The sequence below is a fragment of the Cynocephalus volans genome, chromosome X, assembly GCF_027409185.1.
Source record: "Cynocephalus volans isolate mCynVol1 chromosome X, mCynVol1.pri, whole genome shotgun sequence".
Classification (NCBI taxonomy): domain Eukaryota; kingdom Metazoa; phylum Chordata; class Mammalia; order Dermoptera; family Cynocephalidae; genus Cynocephalus; species Cynocephalus volans.
This window is the reverse complement of record NC_084478.1, coordinates 70530513-70557216: the sequence shown is the minus strand read 5'-3', so window position 1 is coordinate 70557216 and position 26704 is coordinate 70530513. Positions and strand designations below refer to the sequence as shown.

Here is a 26704-nt window from a genome sequence, read left to right as displayed (position 1 = left end):
TTGGTATCCTGTGTTCATATCAGCATTTCACTAGAGAATTGAAACAGCTTGGTCCCTGCCCCCTCCTCCCCCCCACCATACTTAATTCTTTTTCTGCCCTCATTTCCTAGCTGGCTTTTTTTCCCTCCAAGCTCTCAAAACACACCAGCTTTCATCTTTATCAGTATGAAACTGACATGATAGGAAATGCTGGGCTGGTGATTCAGCAGCCATCCATTTTACAACCAGGTACGAGTGAAGATATGGAAAGGACTTTGGTTTGGGGTTTTAAGATTAACTTGTTCACCTCCTCCACTCCACTCCCACCCTCCAGATGATTTGGACTCTGCAGAGCTTTTCCTTTGAAATGTGCACATTGCTTGTGAAAGGTATACTGAATTAGGTATTTAGAAGATTTACATTTGGTAAAACAGGTATTCCTTGGGGTATTCATTCAAACTTACCCCATGAGAATGCTTGTCTGTTAGGAGTTTACAGTGAAGGTGGGGATGCAGATGGGAGGAGAGGAAGTCAGCTCAGGCGCACTTGGGCCTTCTCTGCAGAGGAATTCATTACCAAACAGTCTGGATGAAGCCTTGTCCCTGCCAAGGTTGGTGCTGCAAATGTAAGCATGGGCTGGGTGAATTAAATGATGGCATTACTCTGCATTTTCCTCCAGTGTGCATTTGCATAAATTCCTCAATACTGTTTTACATTTTGTGTTTAATAGCAAAATATTGTTCCATCAGATTATATTGCAGAAGTATTTTGAACAAGTTTGCTAAGCCTTGTGTGAGTACAGCTTCTGTGTTTAAATAGTTCACAACATGGATGGACCTTGAGAGAATTATATTAAGTGAAACAAGTCAGGCACAGAAAGAGAAATACCACATGTTCTCACTTATTGGAGGGAGCTAAACATTAATATATAAATTCACACACACACATACACACACACACACACAAATCGGGGGGGGGAGGGAAGAAGATATAACAACCACAATTACTTGAAGTTGATACAACAAGCAAACAGAAAGGACATTGTTGGGGGGGAGGGGGGGGGAGGGAGAAGGGAGGGAGGTTTTGGTGATGGGGAGCATTAATCAGCTACAATGTATATCGACAAAATAAAATTAAAAAAAAAAAAATAAATAAAAAAATAAAAACCCCTTCAAAAAAAAAAAAAAAAAATAGTTGTCCCTCATCCCCACCATCATCAAACAAATTTTGGTTCAGCTGATATTGAGTCTTGGATATGTGTTAGACACGGTGGACAAGGCAATGATGAATCAGATATAGGGCTACCAGCAAAGAGCTTCTGGTCTAGAAAGGAAAATAAAGTACATGCATAAGTAATTGTAATAGAAATGCTAAAAGCAAAGCAAATGAGGGACTATGATGGGTGGACAAATGGATATGTTTCTTCTGGTTGAAGAATTAGGGAGATACATTTCATTACTGAGCCGTGAACTGTTCTCTAAATCTCTTCTTGTAAATCTTAGACTGTTCTGACATACTTAGCAAGAATTTCTACAGGCCCATTACATCAGGGACCAAAGCCTTATACCTCCTGAAGGGAAATTTGTACATTCCATCCAGCTTAACTATTGAAGAAGCTGACATGCTTTCTTTGGAGTCCCCAGTCAAGCAAAAGCCACCACATAGGTTTGAATTTCTGCCTTATAATGTAAAATGGTTCTTGATGTGATATGTGTGCAAAGACCTTAGATCCTTTTGTCTCCTTTCCATAAACTGAAATGCCTAAGCTGCTCCAAGCTCCTTTCTGTGTTTTGTTTTATAAATCCTTTCCCATTGCACATCAACTCTTGTCATTTTTCTCTTTGTACTGTCACTCTATCTGTCCCTTTCCATCCACACTGCCTTTAGCCCCTCATCATTTTGTGCCTAGACCACAGAAACCTGTGAATGTGATGGATGTTTCCCACCAGGTTATTATATTGCTTTATTGGCACACCCTGACCATAATCATCTGATAGTTTAAGGGCTCACCTTTTGGAGCTCAGAAAGCAGATATTAAAAATGTTAAGAGTGTCTGAAGTACTAATGTCTGTTTCCTGTTCAATACAGAGAACAAGTCATACAATGGTGGAGGAATAGGTTCTTCAAATAGGATCATGGACTTCTTGGAGGAGCCAATCCCTGGTGTAGGGACCTATGATGACTTCAATACAATTGACTGGGTGAGAGAGAAATCTCGAGACCGGGATAGGCACCGAGAGGTAAGAGAAAAGATGGTACATGCGTTAAGTGTTAGAGGAAACACCAGGGGAAGAAGTTTAAGATCTGTATTCTTTCTATTCTTTCCTTTCTTCAGCCCTGGATGTGGCTGAATCTGGTTTATATTGGCAATGTAGGGTTTCATTTTTTATTTTTATTTTTAAAGACATCTTGTATATGATTTTTATCCTAACTTTTTTTTTTTTTCTAAAAAGTTGTATTTAATGATGATTTATCTTCCTATAGTAAATAGTTGAAAAGGATCTTTAGAGCCCTGAGATGGGTATAAATGCCTTTTCAAAGAGGTGAAATCAAACTTGGGTGAGGGTGGCAAAATAAATACCAATGATCTTCCTCACCCATCTCATCTCCCTTTTATGGTTTTTCCCTTGAAGCAGGACTTTTAAAACTATGAAAAGTAAATGGGCTCCTTTTAAACGAATAAAAGAAAAGATTCTCAGAGCCCTAGTCGTCACTGAAACTTACAAGATAAACTCCTTGTGATTATAGCTGTTGTACAACCATAAAACCAAAGTAAATTTATGCATTCAACTCCAGCAAAACCAGAAGACCAATCAAATTAAAATTAAGGACATTCATTTAATGTGATAGGTAATAGATGGTACTTATGGCTAGGACACAGATTCTTTTAAATTTGGCAAGAGAATTTCCTCGCTTTTCTCTTTGTGGAGTACTGTGAAAACTTCTCAGAGTAGTCTGCCAAGGCCATTTGCCTTTAACATGTTGCTCTGTATCATTTGAATTAGGGAATCATGATTTCTAGTTTGTGTGTGAGCTATAGGGAGAACTTGTTTAAAAGGCAGGTGCCCAGCCCCAGCGATTTTCAGTAGGTGGTCCTCTGGTGAATCACTTCTTCAGCCTACAATAGAGATAATTATTTTTTCTTTCTTACTATTTCTGCTTGAACTTCAAATTTAAAATTTGATTTTTAAGCTGACTCCATTCTCTCCTGAGTTTATGATTTCCTTCTCTCAGAGCTAAGCAAATCTCCCAAGCAATCAGGTAGAGATTGCTTTTCATTTTAAAGCCTTTCTCAGCTCCTGACTCATTTTCTCATGACCACCTGACCTCAGGAGTCAGGTCATCCTGGGTACATGTTTTGAGAAATTCCTTCTTAATCCTTGGATTGTGGTAATTCCACTGAGTTTTCTTATCACAACTCAAAAATGTGATCTCTATAAAACATTTTATGTTTTTCATAAGATTTCTGCAATTTGGGAACACAAATTCTATCTATCATATCAATTCATCAGTCAGGCTTTAGAATTTAGAATCTTGCTGACTTTGGAATTTCTGCTATCTGTAACTCAGATCAGTTTGTTATCAGTTGCATAGTCAACATGTTATTCAAAAATGAGTCACCTATGATATAAAAAAGGCATATTTCCCATCATATTAATAGTTGCATCTGAGACAAATGATGCCAATGAATAAAACTAATTAAAGTAGGTTTATCAAATGGTCCAATGGGGCTTTTTTGTAGATTAACTTTATTATCAGAAGGGAAACAGTGTCACAAGGAAAAATGTAACTTCATTTTCAGCACTGAAATAGGAAATGTAAAGTCAAAGGTCAAAATTAATTTTAAAACTGTGTTTGAAATTTTTATAATAATTATTATTTGTGATGTTGCTGTAGAGGAAGGTGGGGTAGCTACATCACTGTTTCAGGATAAGAAATAGAGGTACAGAGAAGGGATGGACCAATGACAAAGCAGTCAGAACAGGTTTTAAAAATGTGAGCACTGAAGGGTTAAATTGACAAGGCTAGGACCTAAAAGGTAAAACTTCCTGTGCTTCTTGATAGCCTCAGATATTGCCAGCAGGGTTTTGAAAATGAAAGAGGTGCATCACAGATATTACTTATGTATTAGTCTGTTTCTGTTGCTTATAGCAAAATACCTGAAACTAGGTAATGTATAAACAATAGAATTGATTTCTTACAGTTTCAGAGGCTGGGAAGTCCAAAGTCCGGGGAACACATCTGGTGAGAGGCTTTTCTTGGTGGTAATTCTACAGCGATGCAGTGAAGTGATATGAGTCAGAGATAGACCTAACCTCCTCACTGGCTCTTCTTTCAAAAACCTCAGAACCATGCCCATGACCACTATTAAACCATCCATGGATTAATCCATTTACTAGGGCATGGTCCTCATAATCTAATCACCTCTTCAAGGCCCCACCTTTTAATTACCATAATAGGATTCCCACTCTCTTAACACTGTCATGGTGGGGGTTAGTTTCTTATACATGGACTTTGGGAGACAGAATTCAGTCCACAGCAATTTAGCAATTTAGTGATCAATGTAAAATTAGGGGTTTGTGAAATCAAGTCTTGGAATTTGCCTGACCTGAACCATAACCCCAGGCAGTAAACCTCAAATTGTACTTTTATCACTTAAATAAGCTCATGTTTTTTATTCTCCAAAAAAAAAATCAAACTATTTGCTGTGAATCAAGAGATCATCCTTGGAATATCTAATGTCCAGTACAGAAAGAGACCACTACAATATACGAACAGGTTGATGCTATACGAAATTAGCAGCTGAATAGGGAAGCCCTAAATAAATTACTTGTGAGCATTGCAATACTGTAGATAAAGGTGTGGTTCAGTACCTCCAAGTTCTTAGTGAAATTGGCTCAGCTAAAGATTATGTGAGAAGCAACTCTAAATTGGTCTCTATTCCCAGGTGATTTGTCCTTGTGTTTCTTTATTGAGCAGTTTTGAGGTGAAAAAAGGAAGGATGTGTATAGAGTCACTAACGTTTTCTCATTTTTCCCTAGATTACCAACAAAAGCAAAGAGTCAACATGGGCCTTAATTCATAGTGTGAGTGATGCTTTTTCTGGCTGGTTGTTGATGCTCCTTATTGGGCTTTTATCAGGTATGGCTAACTGTTATTTTTCAAAACAAATCTCCTAAAATTGTGGGGTGCTCTTCCACCAGGTCATGAACTGAATTGAGTGCTGTGTTTTCCAATTTTCCTGCCTAAAATAAATTGCTGGTGAACCTTTGGGAAACTCAGTGTTTTTCCATCTGTAAGGGGTACTAATACCTGCATCACCTTCCTTTAATAAAGGAGGAAATGCATTTAAACGCATTTTGTACACTATAAGATATCATATCCATTTTAAGGTGATGTTAGTACTGCATTTTAGTGCTTATCTTGAGGAAGAACCCTTCTGTTGGAGACAGTTTTTTAAACACATACTGCATGGGGTTTATAGGAGAAGATGCGGAGGAGAACTTCCCGAGACATTGTGTAAGTGTGTCTCAAACATCTGCTCTCTCATTGGTACAGAAAGGTATGTATGATATGGCTCATACTCTCAAGGAGCTTACATTCTCATTCTTTTATGGTGGCTGAGGGGTGAGATGGTACTAGCTTTTCCTATAAATGCCATCAGCCTCCCCTGACATTTCAAATAGCATACAAGATAAGAATAGTGTACTTGCTGTGCAAATACAGCTTTAAAGCAGGTTCCCAAGCAGGCTTCCCCTCCCATGGGGAAAGCAGAGAGTCAAGAATACCAGGCAGAGATGCTGAGAGGTGTGTCCTTATGGCGTTAAAAGATGGAGCCAAGGACAATCTGGAAACTTGAGCTGAAATAGCAGTTAGCTAGGAAACTTGGAGGTGGATGGTATAAAATGGTAGTTAACAGCACAGACTCCAGTTTTAGACTGCCTGGATTTGAATTCCAGCCTCATTTCTTGCTAGTTTTATGGCTTTTGGCAACTTACTTAAAGCCCTGGAAGCTTTAGTTTACTGATGTGTAAAATGGGGATAATTAAAGTACCTATATTAGAAGTTTGCTGAGAGTACTAACTGAAATATAGCACATATAACACTTAGCACAGTGCCTAGTTGTTAATGATGCTGCTGCTCTTACCTAGACATAATAATTAATGAGCCATGGAATAGAAAATGACTGGAGCAAATGAGGAATGGCTCCTACATAGCTGAGTTTTCAGTAATTGTCTAGGGCAGGAATTGGTAAACTTTTTCTTTAAAGTGGCCAGGTAGTCGATATTTTAGACTTGTGAGCCAAATGATCTCTGTAGCACCTACTCCACTCTGCTGATGCGTCAGAAAAGCAGCCATGGACCATAGGTAGACAAAGCCTGGCTGTGACCAGGAAAACTTTATTTACAAATGTAGGGGATCCTTGGGCCATAATTTGCCACCTTGTGGCCTAAGGTGTTAACTCTGCCCCTTCTGGCTCTTAGAAGAAATAGAAAATGGTCTGGCCAGTTTGGAGCTGGGTCATAACAGATTGGATGGTCTGTAATGCCAAGTATTGCAGAGAGGCCGAGGAGAAGGAAATGGCTGAGAAAAGGTTATGCATTCTAGCAGTTAGGAGTATACCAATGACCTTGAAAAACCAACTCAGGTAAATATTAGGAGACAGATTTCAAGGGAAGGCACCCAGTGTATAAGTTTTAGTAGTCATTAGAAAGAGAGGGGAGACAAAAGCATTTTATTCTTTAGGGTAGGGGAACCCTAATAAAATTTGTAACCAGAGAAGAAAGAATCATTGGGAGAAGGAGGAGGAGAACTAGACAGGCTTGAGGGAACCAGTGTTGGGTAAAGTAAGACATGCATATGTGAAACAACCAGAGAACAAGCTAAACTTTATAACATCATGTTAATTTTTCTGAATCCAGGCAGTAAGTGCAATAAGATTTAGAAGGCAGAGACGGCTGGGAGCTGGAGTGGCCAAGAGTAGGTGTCAAACAATGTGTTAGATTTGACTAGGTTATTCAAGTATGTAAGTAACGCGTGTTAACACTTTTAGCACCTACCTAAACATACACATGACATGGCCTCCTGCCTGTTGGAATGTAGGCATGGTATCGTCACCTTTTTAATGTATTTCTTGTCAGTAGGTGGTCAGTGAATATTTTTCTAGCCCTCATACACACAGGGTATTTTGTTCTTAAGCGTTAGAGAGCAACAATAGAAGCAATGTGTCTGAATGTTGGTGTAGTCTGGGTCAGAGGCTATGAATTTTATGATGTCTTTACTATTTCCCTATTTTCTGGGCCATTTAATTTCTGTATGCCAGAGTTTCTTCATCTGGATGACAGAAAGGATGAGAAGGCCAGAATCTAAAGTACTGTAACTGTCTTAACTCTATCAGTCTGCTCGCTTTAAGTGCATAAGTCCCCAGTTCACTATTTATTTCCCATAATTTTCATTGGTGAATGTTCTTTGTATAACACTGCTTGCTCCTTCTCCCTAAGAAAACTTCAGAATGTTCATGTCCTAGGTTCAGGAGGCTTCAACATGTCTACGTCACAGTTTGTGCTTCGATAAATTCAATTCCCATAGCCTACAGTACCTTCCTGCCGTTGCTCAAATTCCCTTGTCCATGGAACAAAATCCTGCTATCAAGGTTTAGCCCTTCTCCCCATAATCTTTGTCAGCTCTCCTCCCCAAGCCATCTCAAATAAATGTCATAGAATATTCCTCAATGTGGGCAGTTTTCATTTTCTCAATCTTGTGTATATAGCTAGAATAAAATAATCTTTAATAAACTTGACTGTCTTTATGGATCAGCATTCATAAACTCTAAGTCAAAGCAGTGTCTTTGCTATTGTAAATTCAACATAAATACAACTCCACTAGCCCCTTGCTTTCTCCCAACCATTTTGCTTTCCCCTAAGTCCCTCCTATAAAGAAATCCTACAGACACTAGTGTTTAATGACAAATAATAAGCGAGAATCAAGCCAACACACAATCAGAAAGAGGTTGCACATGAACAGGAAAGTATGTGTTTGTCTGTTATTTTGATTCCTTTTCATTCATTTTCTCTGACAAAGCTTATTCTGATTACCAAAGAACAGACTTTCAGAGACTGAATTTAACTTTGGCCTTTCTCTCCCTCTCTCCAAATCAGGTTCCTTAGCTGGTTTGATAGACATCTCTGCTCATTGGATGACGGACTTAAAAGAAGGTATATGCACAGGAGGATTCTGGTTTAACCACGAACATTGTTGCTGGAACTCTGATCATGTCACCTTTGAAGACAGAGACAAATGCCCAGAGTGGAATAGCTGGTCCCAGCTTATCATCAGCACTGATGAGGTAACATGAAGTGATGATTTCTGAGCCACTGAATTTTGTTCTTACGTTTATTTCCTTTCTGTACTGTACTCCTGGCAACTGTGGAATCATCCACTATTTTCCTTTTCATGAAAAGGGGAACCAGTGCCAGCTGCCTTTCTCTATGGTTAAGTGCAGCCCTATTTACATCTCTTCTGCCATGTGGAGTCATTTGATACTTATAGTTAAATTTTTTGTTTGTTTTAAATAACCTCAGTGTTTCTTCTTAGTTGTTAGTACACAGCGTGACTGAATTTATCTTTCCCTAATAATTTCAGTAGAAATGTCAGAGGCAGCCAATAGGTAAGGTGCAGTTTCTAACAAAGAAATGTGTTTATCGTATAGACACCAAAAGAGATTTTACCTTGAGCATTGCATTAGAACATTGGAAAAGTGATGATACATTTCACATCAAAATAACAGAAACCCTGGAATAAAATTGTCCGTTATCCTGTCTTCTGATCAAATCAATATTTTCATTTGTCTTTTAGCTTGTTTTTAAAAATGTTTATTTGTATATATTTGTGGGGTACAGTGTGTTGTTTCAATACATGCTTATACTATACATTGATTCACATAGGGTAAATAGCATAGCTTTGTACCCATTAATCCACCACTTTCCCTCCCCTCTTGGCCTCTGGTAACAATTATTCTCTTCTTCTGTGAGAAACATTTTTTTTTTTTTTTAGATTCAACATATGATTGAGATCATATCATATGTTTCTTGATGCAAAAGTAACTTTGTTTTTCAGTTCCCTACCTTTCTGTTACTGCTCAATTATATATTAGATCTCTCCTATTGAAAACAAAAGCATACAAAACAAAAAACTCAACTCCCAATTCTACTGTGATGTCCACCAACTAAAACAGGTGTCACCTTAGCTCACTACTTATCCACTCTGTTGGTGAAGTGAGGGAGATAAGACTAGGATATATGTTTATACTTTTAATTCTCTCTCTCTCTCTCTCTCTCTGGCAGCTGGTTGGTGTGGAAATCTGAACCTTTCATCTTGGAGTTATAACACCGTGTTATAACCAACTGAGCTAACTGGCCAGCCCATTTGTACTTTTAAAATTTATTTTTACTACCCACCTTGGTCCACAAACAATTTGAGGTGTCATGTACACATATATACACAATCAATCATGGGAAAAGAAGGATAGGAAAATAATAAAGTCAGAAATGGGAGTGCTTATGTATATACATGACTGTGCATATTGGCTTGGGGAAAGGATTCAATAAAAGGGGTAGAAATATGCTGTATGTTTGAGAGGGTTTAGGTCTATGCTTCTCAAACTGGGGTAAGGTCAGAGTGTAGGTGAAACTACAGGGTAAATGTTATGTGCCTTCCCAGAGCATCAGTTTTTGAATATATGGAGTAAATATTTTTTTCAAAAATTAAATGTAAACAATCCTTAAAAAATGGAATGCAAAATTCCATGTTTGTTAAGAAAAAACAAGATCTCTGTTGCAGCTCGGCTCCTGGGTACTCCATCCCTTACCTTGGTATCTCTATTACTCTCCTAGATTAGGAAGACTTGAGTAGAAAAGTTTGAGAGGCCCTGAAACTTAGGGTGTGAGGGTGTGTGTGTGTGTGTGTGTGTGTGTTCCTTGCTTTTTGGGGAGACTTTTATTTTTAAAATAATCACAGATTCATAGGAAGTTGAGAAATAATATATAAGGAGGTCCCCTGTATCCTTCACCCAACCTCCCTCAATGGTAATATCTTGCATAACTATAGTACAGTAGCAAAACTAGGAAACTGACATAGGTACAATCCATAGTCTTTATTTCACCGATTTTACACACACTGATTTGTGTGTGTGTGGTTCTCTGCAATTTTATCCTATGCGTAGATTTGCATAACAACCACCACTATCAAGATTTAGAACTGTTCTATCACTACAAGACTCCCTCACAGCTCTGTGTGTGTGTAAGTGTTCCAACAGTTACTTTCCAACTGGAGACTGAGATTTGCTTGAGTGACAAATTTTTCTGGCTCTCCTTTTTATGAATGAAATCCTTGCGGGGGGGGGGGGGTGGGGTGGGGGGGAGGAAGAGTTTTCTAGGTTTTAAGAAGCCTTCTTCTGCCAAGAATTTGGCCTCCTGGTCTCTGCCTCTAGCCAGTTTCAACTACTTTCCCTTTCCCTCCCTTTCCCTCTGTTTCCTGCCTCTGGGGTCTTCCTCCTCCCTAGCTACATTTGAAAGGCAAAGTAGTAGCAATTATCTGTTCCTCTGAGGCACTAAGATAATGGAAAACCTGTGTCAAACTCACCACTCAGAAAAAACCTGAGCATTCTGGTTTTCCTTGTCTAGGTCAATGAATTATTTTAATAGTGTTTTAAAGTCAAAATCCTTTGAGTTTTCTATTTTATGTAATTCGAGTGAGTTTCAACTCCTAATATTTCTACCAGCAAGCATACCTCCTAACATTCAAAATTGCTTTTTTCTAAGGCTTGACTATTTGTGAGCCCTTTAATGGTGGCGTATCGTTACTGGTGGTCACAACTAGATGTCTTTTGTGGCCCACTTTGTTATCATTGGGGGAATAATCTCAATAGTATATTCTTTCCATTTTAAAAATAGCTATTGTCTGGCCGAGCCTGTGGCGCACTTGGTAAGTGCTGCGCTGGGAGCGCGGCGACTCTCCTGCCGCGGGTTCGGATCCCATATAGGAATGACCAGTGCGCTCACTGGCTGAGTGCTGGTCACGAAAAAGACAAAAAAAAAAAAAAAAAAAAAAAAATAAAAAAATAAAAAATAAAAATAGCTATTGTCATTTTATTCTTTGGAATATCTGGCATTGACAGGGCCCGAAACTTTCTACTCTTGTACTTGTTGCTGAGTTTGTGGTAGCAAAATTCTCTTAAGGATGTAGTCATTATATGCAGAATCTAAAAAAATAAAGTTGAGTAAATAGAAACAGAGAGTAGAACAGTGGTTACTAGGGGCAGGAAGGAGGAGGAAATGGAGAGAAGTAGGCCAGAGGGTACAAATGTACAGTTAGGTAGGATGAATAAGTCTAGAGATCTAATGTTCCTTGTCTTTGTCCATCCTTATAATCTATTGTACATTTCCTTTGGGTGTAGCAAAGCATCTCATTTTCAGCACCAAGTGGCCTGGCGGTGTTTCAGTAGTTGCTTTGCTGACAATCTGGAAAGAAATATCTTGAGCAATTTAATGTTGGTCTTTTTCTTTTTGACCTTCTCTCCTGAAAAACCATTACTAAGAAGAGCTGCATGCCTTACTGAGGCTATCTAGGCTAAAACAAGCTTCTTTTTTCTCCCCTGTTCCAGGGAGCCTTTGCCTACATAGTCAATTATTTCATGTACGTCCTCTGGGCTCTCCTATTTGCCTTCCTTGCTGTGTCTCTTGTCAAGGTGTTTGCACCTTATGCCTGTGGCTCTGGAATCCCTGAGGTGAGTCTCTTAAAATGGTTTATAAGTTGTTATAATATGAATCCTTTTTGGTCATATTTTTTAAATATGTATTTCAACATATACCACAATTTGGTGAGTATTAAACAGGATCAGATCCTGAGGCCATCTAAAGCCTCTCTAGATCTTCCCTTAAATTTTCTCTAAGCTTGGGCCACCTGGAAATTAAAAGGAGTTGATTCTGAGCCTCCTGAGGGTTCCTGATGAACCAGGCTCCTGAAAACCTCCCCAACTCCCTACCCAAGAAACTCCCAGAGTAAATGCCAAGATTCTGACCTGAAAAGTAGTAGTATTGTCAGCTTTTTTAGAGCAGAAGAAATAAAACCATTTTGCTACATTTCCCACAGTATGACTTAGGCTAGAAAGGGGTTGGTTAAAACCCTATTTCTGACTACTTTTCATTTAAATTGCTTGACAGTGACTGAAACCACTGAGATTTTTGGTTACCAGGATTACCTTGCTCCCCTCTGTTTCCTGACCACGTAATAGTCACAAATTTCTTTAGCAGGGAACCAGGACTACATGTAACCTTTAAGATTGTTTCAGGGACATTAACCTCCCACTCCCAGAACATGCCTCTTGGGCCACCATTTTGTAAAGTAAAGAAAACACCTGTCCCTCCCTGTTCACCTCCCCCTTTTCCATGTACACACAGTCTCATTCTTACAGTACACCCTTGCACAGTTATCACATGACCCCCCACCTCTCCTAATAAAAAGGAACATAAAAGGAACATGAAAACTTGAAGAACAGTTCTTGCTTTTTTTGGCTACTGGGCTCCCCCACAAATTGGGATCACTGTAGGTCAAGCATTTATATGTCACTTGTTCAGAAGGTGCTCTTTCTATAATGAGGTTAAGAATTTTGCTTTTTAGCCTTGTTTACTTCCTTAGTCTATGTTCAATCTCTCTGTGTTTGACCTACAGATAAAAACTATCTTGAGTGGTTTCATTATTAGGGGCTATTTGGGTAAGTGGACCCTGGTTATCAAAACCATCACCTTGGTGCTGGCAGTGTCATCAGGCTTGAGCCTGGGCAAAGAGGGCCCCCTAGTGCATGTGGCTTGCTGCTGTGGGAACATCTTGTGCCATTGCTTCAACAAATACAGGAAGAATGAAGCCAAGCGCCGAGAGGTAATAACAAATGGCTTTAATAGTCTCTTTTTGGATGACAGCGTAAATGGGACAATATTAGGAGCGAGAATTCAGGGATTCTACCAATGTTAATGCACATACCCTTTGACCCAGCAATTTCACTTCTAGGATATCCTACAGACATCCTAGCATGTGTGTGCACAAAGGTGTATGGAGATAGTGCAGTATTTGTCAACATAGGGGAAAACTGAAGCAACCAAAATGTCTTCTGTCCATACTGTAGAATACTATGCAGCTTTTAAAAAGAATGAGATAGCCCTATATATATATTGACATGGAATGTTGGCTATAAAATACTGTTAAGTTAAAAAAAAGCCAATTTCTGAATAATGTATATAGTATAAGCCAATTAATATTTTTTAAAAGTATGTACATATATGCTTAGACAATGTCTGGAAAGCAGTTTTACCCCAAACAGTTGAAAATGTCTGCGTCTGGTGAGTGGGAGAGTGAGGTGGTAGTGAAGGAGAAGTAAGTACTCTAACTTTGTATTGTACGTAATTCTGTACAAATATGTGTTGCTTCTAAGTCGTTTATTCCTGTGCGAGAGTAAATATAAATGCAGCCAGCTTTTTCATCTGTTATTTATACCCAACACCACACTTGAATTAGTTTTGCTCTGTATTGTACCTCTCTCTGCCTTCTGCCTCAACCCAGCTAAATTAGTCCCACCACAGCATCTCTGTAGTTGTTCTTATAATTATGCAGTTGCTAATGTATGCTATTTTGAGGAGGAGGAATATTTTTAAAAAAATGTTCAAAGTCATTGGTTACTTTTGTCCTGCTATAATTAAGGATCTAAGAAAATAATGATTCTTGCTTTATTTTCTTTGAATTACAAAGTAATCACATATGGAATGGGTCAAGACCAAGGTCATTTCATTAAAATAATTTTTCACAAAACTGGAACCTAGTGATTTCTTCTGAAAACAGAGATTATTAAACCACAAGACCCAGAAGGATGTTCAGAGATGCTGAGATTTCAAATATGGCATAAATTTTGAAAGTTCCTGGCATGGTTAGAAAGAAAAGGAAAGCTAGCAAGAGGGAGAGAGGGAAATCTGAGTAGGTTGTTTAGCTACCTGGCATGTGGTAGAGGGAGGTAAAGGCAGTGTTAAATTGGTGAAGTTCTTAAATGGAAATAATGTATAACAGAAGCTAGAGTTGACTAAACATTTTAATGGGCCAGAGTGAAGTGTTGATTGTTGCTGGTTTTGCATGGGTGGAGGTGAATTTGAAACTACAGATTGCTGGTTGCTTTCATTCCATCAGATTGGCATTTTTGTTCAAACAGTTCATTATAAAATGAGAGGGGAATTTGATTTGGTTGTTTGTATAGACACCAAATAGTCCTCTGACTAAACATACAAATATTGGAATCTTAAATTTACTTCTTATTGCTTATTGAGACTTTCCACTTATTTTTTCCTGTTATTCTCACCATCAGTGGCAACCCTTTTGTGTCCAGTGGCCTTGTCAAAGTGGACAGATGGTTGAAAGTGAGAGATTTGAGAAGGAAGGCTGTAGACAAGTCTCTGAGATATACAGTTAAAGCAACCTAGTCAGCCTGATTCTTTCTTCTCCCTCCTAATTCATTCTAAACATAGTAACCGAAATTCCCTTTCTCATGTTGCATGTTGGCTGTCCTCATCCTTTCTGAATGAAAGCCATTCTGGCTATGAATTTTGAAGTCCTCGCTGTTAGCACCAGAGATCTCTCTCTTTCCTCCCTTCATTTTCCTGGGTCAGCCTATACTCCCAGAGAAATTTGCCTACTTATTTTTCCAAGAAATATTTTATTCTTCAAAACTCTTAATTTTGTTCAACTTTCTCTTTAAAATATTTTCTTTCCCACATCATCTACCTCTGTCCAGCAGCCAGAATCCAGTGGAATGACTGGTCCTTCTATTAATTTCAGTTTATTTGCCATCACCAGCATTTGTTATGTACATTTTCCATGCGCACACATGCCTATGCACAGAGGTAGCACTCTCTAAATATCACTTGTTCTCTTTCCTGATCTCTGTCTCTCTTTCCTGCTGACCACTTTTTCCATTCTCTCTCCCTCTTAGCCTCTTTCCTTGCCACACCTAAACATATTTAGGTCTTCTCTTCCCTTAAAAATCTAGTTGCTTGCCTATTTCTGTTTCCATACTGGGCATGGAGTAGAACATGTAGTACAGGAAACTCTAAATACTCTTTGTAGGAATACTCACAGCTCCTGAAAACTGTGAGCCAATTGTCACTTCAGTTTTGTAACGTAGAGCCTTCTTTAACATTTCATTTAAAATGCATTTCTTTACAAAGTGCTATGTAAATACATTACTGTAAGAACTTCATTTCAGTGGTGAATAAAAATAGGTCTACAAACTCAAATTCAATTATTGATTTGGGAATATTGGGGGTGGGTGGTATAATTTAGAATAAAAGCACATGCCTAAATTAATTGCAAAAGAAAGGCCTTCTTAGCTGTTCAAGCAGATGAACCATGTGTGGTGTGTGTGTGTGTTCAGAATTCAGCTTACAGTGATTGCTCTCAGTGTAAACAGAAATTGAACTTCATTTTTGATGATATGGAGCACGTAAAGGTATTTTTCTTAATGTTTAAAAATGTGATTGAACATGGGAAAGCAGCATTATTCTATGGCTAATTTTGAGTTTCGGATTGTAGGTCTTGTCGGCTGCAGCAGCAGCTGGTGTATCTGTTGCCTTTGGGGCACCTATTGGTGGAGTACTATTCAGCCTGGAAGAGGTAAGTAATGGCTTTTAATGGTCTGTAGAGCATGTGCGTGCTTTTGTGTCAGGAATTTTGGCCAATATCTGTGTACATTGCAGTCCCTGAGTGTTCTGCCCAACTTTACCATGTAACTAGAAATCCTTGGGCAGTTTTCATCCTCGACACTAATGCCTAAAGCACCAACTTTTCACCTGAAGCAGTTTCTGCATATCAACTAAGTTCACTTCCTCACTTTCTCTCTCATAGGTCAGCTACTATTTCCCCCTCAAAACGTTGTGGCGTTCATTCTTTGCTGCCTTGGTGGCAGCATTTACTCTCCGCTCCATCAATCCATTTGGGAACAGCCGCCTGGTTCTGTTTTACGTGGAGTTTCACACTCCCTGGCATCTCTTTGAGCTTGTGCCATTCATTCTGCTGGGCATATTTGGTGGTCTGTGGGGAGCTCTGTTTATCCGCACAAACATTGCCTGGTGTCGGAAACGTAAGACAACCCAGTTGGGCAAGTATCCTGTCATAGAGGTACTCGTCGTGACAGCCATCACTGCCATCCTGGCTTTCCCCAATGAATACACCCGCATGAGCACAAGTGAGCTCATTTCAGAGCTGTTCAATGACTGTGGACTTCTGGATTCCTCCAAGCTCTGCGATTATAAGAACCGCTTCAACACAAGCAAGGGGGGTGAACTGCCTGACAGACCGGCTGGCGTGGGAGTCTACAGTGCAATGTGGCAGCTGGCTTTGACTCTCATACTGAAAATCGTCATTACTATATTCACCTTTGGCATGAAGGTGAGGAGTTGTTTTGGTACTCAGTGGCTGTGTGTGTGGCTGTGGGTTTTGGAGGGCAAAGACAAGGTATCATGCAATCCTGATAGTTCATGTGCACTTTCAACTTCCCCCCAACATTATTCCGCCACTCCCAAATGCCTCTTTTACCTCCACATGTTCTCATAACTACCCAGAAAATTGTACCTCTCCCTAAAATTGTCCAAGCCTAGTGTTAGGCCAAATGCAAACCTCGGTGATGAAATTTTAGGGAGAAATGTTTTCTCCTTTTCTGGACAAAACGTATTTGCCCCACAAAAAGGATGGTGAGGTATTTATTCCAGTACATTTGTATTAAAACAATATCTGACCAACGGTCTTAGTCCTTATAGGATGGCTTTAGAGTTTACCATAAAGCACAATTATTAGGTTGAACCAAATGAATATTACAGTATTCAATTGTTTTGACCACTAATATGGCAATTTTATGTAACTCAGCCCATAATATAGCTAAATGTATTTTTTACAGTTGGTGTCAATGCTCATTTATTAACAAGTGGGAAACATTTCACAGGTAATCCTAAATTAGTATTTAAACTATCAAAAGCATACATCAGGCCGGCATTTTTACTTTCAATACTTGTTATTATTTCCATGTTTCAGAAAAAACTGGAAAGGAAAATTTGTTAAGGTATTTTTCTCCTCCTTTCTAGGTTATTTGTTTGTTTCTTTAGCACCGCACTATCAAGTTATTTCCCTCTATTCTCTAGGGAGGGAAATGGAGATTCAAACTAGAAAATAAGAGACAGCAACTCAGTTTAGGCAATACTGTAATCTCTGTGGCTACATCATTAATCCCCTCAACACAGGGATAAGATGGAGACCTGAAAAGTTTTGCAGTGTTTCTTGAGTTAATTTTCACCTTGTGGCTTCATTCTCTCATTTAAGGGAATTTGTAGATAATCAGAACACCAGATTCAAATGCATTCCAGAATCAAACACAGGCTATTTTTTTTAATAATCTACTGTTTTGATTATCCTTATCATCATTTCCCTCTCTTAGTACAGAAAATTAAGAATTTACTGTAGTATCCTAGGAGTCAAGAAAAAGAGTGGGGAGATAGATGAGGGTCCCTTCTTTGGTTAATCATGCAACCATAGTCACTATCTCATTAAAAAACTTAATTGTTTAGTCTTTATAGTGTTACAAAATAAACTGAAACCTCATGTGCCATCCTTTTTGTGTGAGCACTGGGTTAAGATTCAGTATATGAATATGGTTATGAGCATTCCATTTAAGTCCCATTGCCAATGTTTACTAAATCTTGACCTTGGGTGAGTTACTTAACCTCTGTGAACCTTAGGTTTGCTGTCATTTGGGAATAATACAGCCTACCTCCTAGGATTGTTATATAAAGAACTGATGAAATCTTGTATGTAGAGCATCCAGCATAGAACATGGTAGATAGTCAATAAAGGGTAGTTGTTATTGGTAAGAATTCAAAATTGGGGGAAATGTCTGCATATATGAGAAATTCCATCTATTTTCCTTTTTCTTTGGGAAAGGCCTAATTTCTGCCTCCAGTTCTGTGTTGGTCTGGAGAGTTCAGGCTCTTGCCTGATGGACCCCGAATCAGGGTAAGCTTCTTTGCAGTCATCTCTGCCTGCACGTCCCAAGGAACCTCTAGTCTCTGTAGTATTACACAAATCTTTACAGCCACTTGCTAGCATAGTGCATAGTTAAATTGTCATTGGCCTGTTTGCTTTGCAGAGGGTCAGTCCTCCAACCCTTACCATATGCCAAGCAGTTACATCATTTCTCACTGACCATCTATTGCTTTCTCTTTGCAGATCCCTTCTGGCCTCTTTATCCCTAGCATGGCTGTTGGTGCTATTGCAGGTCGACTTTTAGGAGTAGGAATGGAACAACTGGCTTATTACCACCAAGACTGGACCATCTTCAATAGTTGGTGTAGTCAGGGAGCTGACTGCATCACCCCGGGCCTTTATGCGATGGTTGGGGCTGCAGCCTGCTTAGGTGAGTAGTGTTTGCATTGGTTTCAAAGAAGTGTCATAAAAAAAAGAGTGATATTAAACACAGGATTCCAGAATTTTTTTAATGACCATTTCCTGTTGGGTTTGCCATTTTTCAAATGCTTTAAGAAAGCTAATTCTACTCTCTCACACTGGGGAAAAAATCAGAAATTTGGACGATATCTGCACAAGAATGTGCATCAGAGTATTATCTATGAGAGCAAAAAATTAGAATCAACCTGAATTTGCACAGTAAGGGACTGGTTAAATAAATTATGGTACATCCATGTATGTTATACTATGTAGCCTTTAAATATGATGATAATATGTTTAACATCTTTAAATATGATGTTAAATAAATTTGTAATGATATGCATAATGTTCCCAACATAAAGTAGAGGGAAAAACCATGGCAGGGAGTTAAACATACAAGGGGTTTTCGAAAAGTTCATGGAAATATTTGTTTTATCTTTTAATTCTATTTTTCCATGAATTTTTTTGAAGTACCCTCATATAATATGAGCTTATTTATGTAAAAACATATGTTTTTGCATAGGAAAAAAACTTGAAAAAGTCATTCAGAATTTTTACTCTGATTATTTATAGGCAGTGAGCTTATGGATAATGACTTTCTTTTATATTTTCCTAATTTCCCACAATGGGCATTCATTACTTTTATAATTAGGGAAAATAAGCAACACACAAATGAAAAATAAGAATCAAGAAGGCATTTTGAACTTCTGTAGATGTTATTTTGAGAAATCTGAATCATGTCCATTTTAACCTTATTTAATACAATAAGGTTTTGTGCAATTGTAGCCATAATTGTAATGAATGCTGTACTTTGCTTCCCTTCAGTAGCCTGTGTCTTTTTCTTTACAGGTGGGGTGACTCGGATGACTGTTTCTCTTGTTGTCATAATGTTTGAACTGACTGGTGGCTTGGAATACATTGTGCCTCTGATGGCTGCAGCCATGACAAGCAAGTGGGTGGCAGATGCTCTTGGGCGGGAGGGCATCTATGATGCCCACATCCGTCTCAACGGATACCCCTTTCTTGAAGCCAAAGAAGAGTTTGCTCATAAGACCCTAGCAATGGATGTGATGAAACCCCGGAGAAATGATCCTTTGTTGACTGTCCTTACTCAGGACAGTATGACTGTGGAAGATGTAGAGACCATAATCAGTGAAACCACTTATAGTGGGTTCCCAGTGGTGGTGTCTCGGGAGTCCCAAAGACTTGTGGGCTTTGTCCTCCGAAGAGATCTCATTATTTCAATTGGTAAGGATTTCAGAAAGGGGATAGTATAATCCACTGTGGAACTTAATAAATATGTGTGAGACAGGGGAATACAGAGGGACGAGGAGACTGGTTAGGGGCCAGAAGGATAGAACTAGCACTTCCATTTTCAACTTTTTTTCCCTTCTGTTCAAATAGAAAATGCTCGAAAGAAACAGGATGGTGTTGTGAGCACTTCCATCATTTATTTCACTGAGCATTCTCCTCCAATGCCACCGTACACTCCACCTACCCTGAAGCTTCGGAACATCCTGGATCTCAGCCCCTTCACTGTGACGGACCTTACACCCATGGAGATTGTGGTGGATATCTTCCGCAAGCTGGGACTGCGGCAGTGCCTGGTTACACACAACGGGTGAGAACTCTTGGGTGAAGGCAAATTGGATTGTGGGAGAAGAGAGAATGTAGAGAGAGGAGGGAGAACCCAATTTAAATGAACATTAGTAGCACTTTTAGGCCTTTTTGAAGCTCTGAGATAAAGATGGATGTGTTTCTTTTATCATCATCATTAATGAAAAAGGAGTTTGGGGAAGAAAGTATGTTTGAAAGATGTGAACTGCTAGTTGCATATTATAAATAACCCAGTTCCTCTCCCACGATGGAAACAGCTGTGTTCTTGTGCACAGACAGCACTGAAATTATAATAGTATCAAGTAGTTTACGTGTAGTATTTGGTCCTTACAATCCCTTTATTGTTATTTGAGGATGAAAAACCAAGTTTCAGTGAGGTCTAATGATTTACACGAGGATCCTCAGTTAATAAATAGTAGAGGTAGGCTTTAAACACAAGTGTTCTGACTGCCAAGGGCCCTTTCTTCCTGGTGTATTTCTTATCCAGTAAGGAAGTCCTGCTATTTTTATTGGAAAAAAAGGGGAGGTTGAGGAGAGGGGCAGATTTTTTTCTGAACATGGCATGTTAATCCAGCAATTATATAAGAATTTCACCCTCCTCTAAAATTTCTATGTGGTGTAACAAATGTCTTACAGGATTTAAATCAGTAAATTTCCCTAACTGGTTCAGTCAACATTTACTGAATTCTTACTTTGTGTGAGAGATATTCCACTAGATTCTAGGGAGACGCAAAAACGAATAAGATCCTTTTCTGCTCTTAAGGAATGTGCAGTGATATAGGGAAGGTGAGAACACACAGGTGGTTATAGAACAAGAGCAAAGGGGGGATTAGTGCTTTGGAAGAGGCCTGCATAGAGCTTGCTTTTTTCTGGGAGGAGGGCAGAGTTTCTGCTGGCTTCTAGCACCAGGTAATGTGTTCTGGAAGAGGGGCATTTGAACTGGGCTGCAATAAGTAGTTCAGATTCATATATGTAGAGAAGAATATTTAAACAAAAGGAAGTTGCAGGATCTGAGATCTAGAGCTAGAAACGCTTGCATATATTCAGGGGCCCGTGCCTTGTCCTATTTGCCTTGGCATGTATCCTGTTCTTGTTACCTCATCATTCTGGAAGTGCAGATAGTGTTCAAAGACAAAGTTGAAAAGGACTGGGAAGAATAAGTGTCACCATTTGGAATGCTACTTTAACTACAGATTTATTTTGTTTTGGTTGTGTTGTGTTTGTCTTTTAGGCGATTGCTTGGAATCATTACCAAAAAGGATGTGTTAAAGCATATAGCACAGATGGCGAACCAAGATCCTGATTCCATTCTTTTCAACTAGAATCGTAGGTTTGTTCTGGATATAAAACACAAGGAACATTGAAGACCATGGATATATTTTATTAACTGGGTACCCAAACACGTTTCCCATATTTGGATGGTGAAGTCATACTATGTGTTGTGTCTTTCTTCCCAGTTAACCAGTTGCACTACATAATCTCTGGAAATTAATCATCTCTAGGAGAAAATACAGTTGGGCTTCTGTGATATTGCATTGGGGAGATTTCATGAAAGTATAAACAAGATTGCTATGGTTTAATCCTATTTGTTTTTTTTAAGTTTTTTTTTTTTAATTTAGAAAATAATTGTTAGCCAATATGCAATCACTGAAAACTATGCAAGAAAAATTCCAATCGTTCTGACCTAAAGCCTGTAGGAAATTCATGAAAAATTCACTTTTTTGGGATTTAACTGTCGTTGGTGGAAGATGAAGTGCAAAGTAGGGGGCTTTGCTTTTCAAACCACAGAAAGGAAAGCCAGAAGGAAAATGGTAATGGTATTTTCTAGACTGTGAAGGTTCGGTTCAAATGTTATTCTTGTTCCTGTTATAATATTTAGCATTATTAGTTTGTTATGTGTACATGTATATGTTAATTTTAATTTCTGGTTATAAGACAATGCTGCTTTGGTTAATCTCCTCTAAACGAATTTAGAGAGGTTAACTTTTATAGCTTGCTTGTTTCTGGTACTCTTTTGAAGTGCACAAAGATAAGTTATAGAGCTTTCTCCTTGTCTGCAAAAAGGGTAATTTTCCAGATGGTATTTGTTAGCTAGTAGACAAGGACCTTGCCATGAATTTGTTAGTAGCAAGGAATGATTTCTTCCAGCTTCCTTGAAGTGAATGATTAGTAAAGCAAAGTCAATGACTAGGAATTTCACATTTTTGTGAGGTCCTAACTAATCCTCTTACCCAGAGGCCACCTCCATGAATGATGGTGCTTTAGGCTTCTGGAATATGTAAGAACAGTAAAGGGAACCAAGCGTAGACTGCATACTGGTAAACCAGGGAAGATTCAGAGCTGCATCTGCATCCTCATGCATTCCTTTGTAAAGACCACGAGTGCTGGAATAACCAAACATTTACGCCTCCTCCCAGCGTTAACTGCACAGAATAGGCCAGTGTTGTCTCCATGAGCGTGGGATACTTTGAAATGTACTCAAGGTGTTGGAACGGGATAGGCAGCTGTGACTCCCTTGAGGGTCCTTAGAATTCTAAATAAAATGCAGAGCCATCCTAAGCCCCAGGGGTATGGACAAGGCCTGGTGACACCAAAGGTGCTTGTATCCAATTGAAAAGGTGCCTGTCTTAGTTTCCTGCCGCCTTTATTACAGTTAAAATAAATAAATAAACAAACAAACAAACAAATAAATAAATAAATCACACTATAGGGACACCTGGTGGAATTAAAGAGCCACCACCATCATTCCGACCACTATTTTGTTTTCTGTAGTTTTACCCGTGTGCAATACCCCCTCCCCCATACACACACTTTGTTCTGTTCTCCTTCTTAGTTGAATCCTGTCTTTGGAATTAAGCACTATGCCTGGTTAATCATTCCTATTACAAAAAGAACTCCCACGGCTAGTTAAATTATAAACTGAGGCTTAGCAGCCTTATGGCACATGAACCAGAGGTGACATACAGCCTTTTTCTTTGCTGTGTAGCCCAGTTGCTGCTGCCAGGGGTGAGAGTTCAGCCCACTCATTTTATAGATCCGTTCACAGCACTTCTCACCATCCTTCCAGCCCAGAATCAGCCGTCACTCAGCATATTCCCCCCAACCCTCCACCCCCAAACACCTCAGTGTACCTCATTTTAAAAGCTGCTGATCCCTGATTCTAGGACTTGTTACCCCTACTTCTTATCTTTCCAAAATCTGATTCTTTTATTGCCCAGAACTGGATGGCTAAGGCTTATTTTGATTTTTATCTTTAAAATATCAAGGCAGTCAGTCTCCTTTTAAGTATATGACTCCAGCGTTTTAATGAAAAAGAAAAAAAAAACAACAAAACCTCTAAGGTACATTATATCATAGTCATAGCTTGGTGAGTTTACATCTTTTGTCCCTTCCATGCCACTGATTCCTTCATATGAGATGAGACTATTTGCCTGACCACAATGTATATTGTGTAGAAATCAAAGTTCTTATCTCTATATTTCTGGTTCAATACCTATTTTATTAGCCGTCCTTCCCCACTAAAGTTTGCAAAACAGGAATCATTACTGTTTCTGGTATTTGATGGCAATGAAAGGTTTGGTCATATTTCATAGTGCAGCAGTGATATGGGAGGTATCTTCAGTATGAACCAGTGTTAAGGTGCTACTTCAGAGAATAAATTCAAGAAATTAGATAACACTGTGCCAAGGTATACTTTCTAGAAGCTAAGCACCAATTGGCACTCCAGAGAATGACAATATCCCTTTTGTACCTCACTCCTGATGCGTCTCATTCATTAACTTCAGCTTCTCAGGAATCCTTGTAGCTCATATGCTAGAAGTAGCTATAGTGTCTGGTATCCGCTATATGTGCAATCTTATGGTTTGGCTCAAAGGTTGGCTAATTATGGCCCTCTACTAAACTCAGCACCATGACACTCAGAGTTTCTCGTCTTGAGGTAAAGGCAGATGTTTTTTCTGCCATTGCCAGTTCAACAGTTGGGCATACTTGACCACCAACACCAGTACAGAGAGATGTCAGTAGCCTCAGATGGCCACATACATCACTGGTAAAAGACTAGATAATTTGTGATTTAAAGGTTAATGAGTTGAGACCAGTCTATTTTGGTATTAAAAAGGAAAATTGCCTGACACAAGGGAAGGATTTACAAAAGAATGCCAATAAGTGCTTCAACAGAGTTAGAATTTTCTAAGGAAAAATATCTGGTAGACATCCAGCCAGGAAAGAGTGAGAGTCTATAGACTTGTAAAAGTCTAACTGCTATATTTTATATTTTCAGATGTTGGATTTAAAGAATTTAAGGAAGCTGAAATAGCTAATGCATGATTAATTATATTGGAGGGAAGAAGCAAGGGACTGATAATGCAAAAATAATGGCTACTTTAAAGATCATTTCTATTTGGATGTTTTCTTAGAAATGTGTTCCTACACTCCTCTTTCTCTGGCCCCAGCATCCTGGCTTGGCCGTGGAGTAGAGGTGGTATGGTCCACAAAACAGGTATTTTCTGGTGGATTGATCTGGCATTGATGATATTTTGAATTTGCCAGCTGGCAGAGCAAAATACTTTGCTGATTGAACTGTAACACAATTCAACTGTTTTGGCACCAAAGGCTGAATCTAAAAATCCTTTACAGGAAGAGCATAGTATACATTTCTCTAACAAGTCTTCAATTCTGTTGAACGTGAGAATTATAAAGTAATGGGGACTTAGTGTGGCCTAAGGCTATGAAGTAATTCACCACCAAGATTTTATGAACCCGTTCAGATGTGGGGGTAGCAAATATATTTTAAAAAACTTAGTGTGCAGTGGAGTCCATTATGGAAAGTAACCAACCATTGGTGTATGTTTTAAGTAGTTCAGTTACCTGTTGCAGTTGGATCTTGATTTCAGTTTGTTTTGCTAGGTGATCAGTAGGAAGGTGTACTTGTTATCCCCATACTATCTTTTTGTTTTTTAATAAATCACAGTGTAATTTTTGAAGTTGAGTTTTTAATAGTGATAGCAAAGGCAATATTAAGATCTTGAAATGGCCAATGTGTTTTGTATTTCCGAAGTACTTACTGATGACCGACCACACTGTATTATGAGGAATTGGTTTACCCACACTGGATCAGAGCCAAATGTTGGCCACTCATCTGTTCAGAGGAAGCAGGAGAATATCTTTTGTGGTGGTGCATAGAGTATTGAGCTCTTGAAAACCCTGAGAAAAATTAGTAATTTAGAAAGTAAATGGGAGGTACAATATTGAGTCATTTTTAACAAATAGACATCTAAATATGTGGTCTGAACTTAAGTGTCCTAAAACCTTGATTTTTTTAAAACCACTTCTGAGATCACCTGGGTTCCCTTTGGAGAGGGAATTGAAAGTTATGGCAGTGGAAAAGCCCTAGTACGAAAATATGTGAATGGCATAAGATGGTGGGAGGAAAACATCCCATGCCCCGTGACATTCATCTTGGCATTTATAAACCACTTGATAATGTGTCTCAAGGGGAGAAAAAGACAAGTAATCCCTCAAAGACCGGGATTTCTAAGCAAAGTAGGAGCTCAAAGCAGTGTTCAGCTTGCAAGCAGTCTTATTTTAAGGGGAGAGCTGACTCAAGGCATCTGCTCGTGAGATAATGTGGCATTGTTGCCTTTGCCTCATTGATAAGCCTTAGGTAGATTGTCTCGAGTTTTGATAACTAAATATTGTTTAAATCTATATTTTTAGCCTCCCTAGTATGTTCTTATTGTATATTGAAAAGAAAAAGGTGAGAGTTCCTCAGATCAGAGCTCAGGAGCTGTGTAAATTGGAAGTTAGTTGGTGTAGTGGACCTGGGGTGATGGCTGAACTTCGCTCTGCTTTAATTTCAGTTGTTTGCTCCAAGGAGAGCAGTTCTAATAATACTGAGGTTAGCAACTTTAAGTTACTCCCCAAATGTTTGCTGGCCACATTCTCATTTCTGAACATCTGGATCTGGGTAAAGTTTTGAAGAGGTGTAGGGAACAAAATTGTTTTTTCCACTGTGTAGTCTGATTTTGCCAAATCACCCAAGAAAGAGAGTGTATGATGTGCAGAGTTTGCATTTCTTGGAGGGAGCTATCAGGTCGCCCAGCCCAATCTTGCAGTCATAAATTCCTACCTCTAAGTTCCTGCCAAAGGGTCTTCAGCCTCTGTGTGCACACTCATTGAATGAATGCCTTGCTTAAAGTTTGGCCTTTTGATGAGAAACAGTATGTGATGATCTAAAAATATGAGGGTTTAAAAAATGATTTCTGCCCCACCCCACTCTTTTTCTCTCCCCCTACCATGGCCTGAATTCAAATTTCTCTCAGTCTCTACAAGCATATTGTTCTGAATGTGGACCTTGCGGGGAGGAGAGGACCATTCTGAGAACAGAGAATGGAAGATCCTTCTGAGTTGATGGGGCCAATGGGGCTTTGCTCCACTGTAGGGGCTGAAGCCAGTGATACCTGGCAGGAGTGTCAAGTGATTTGGCATCTCAAGGTAGACATATGAAGTATTCTTTGCAAAACTTATTTTTATCTACTAGTCCAAATCTGTTGGAATTCAGGGGCAGTCTGGGATTTGGTGAATG

General features: G+C 39.0%; 1 protein-coding gene across 1 annotated transcript in view; it reads left to right on the top strand.

The window, feature by feature from the left end:
• Nucleotides 1-21636, top strand: part of CLCN5 (chloride voltage-gated channel 5) — a 168155-nt gene extending 146519 nt beyond the window's left edge. The window contains exons 4-14 of the mRNA XM_063083763.1: nt 2068-2219; nt 5022-5121; nt 8139-8326; nt 11642-11764; nt 12709-12915; nt 15607-15687; nt 15919-16461; nt 18289-18475; nt 19354-19752; nt 19909-20125; nt 21353-21636. Coding sequence (XP_062939833.1) covers nt 2068-2219; nt 5022-5121; nt 8139-8326; nt 11642-11764; nt 12709-12915; nt 15607-15687; nt 15919-16461; nt 18289-18475; nt 19354-19752; nt 19909-20125; nt 21353-21443 — 2288 coding nt within the window. The 3' untranslated portion in view covers nt 21444-21636. The remainder of the gene's footprint in view (nt 1-2067; nt 2220-5021; nt 5122-8138; nt 8327-11641; nt 11765-12708; nt 12916-15606; nt 15688-15918; nt 16462-18288; nt 18476-19353; nt 19753-19908; nt 20126-21352) is intronic.
• Nucleotides 21637-26704: the final 5068 nt, after the last annotated feature.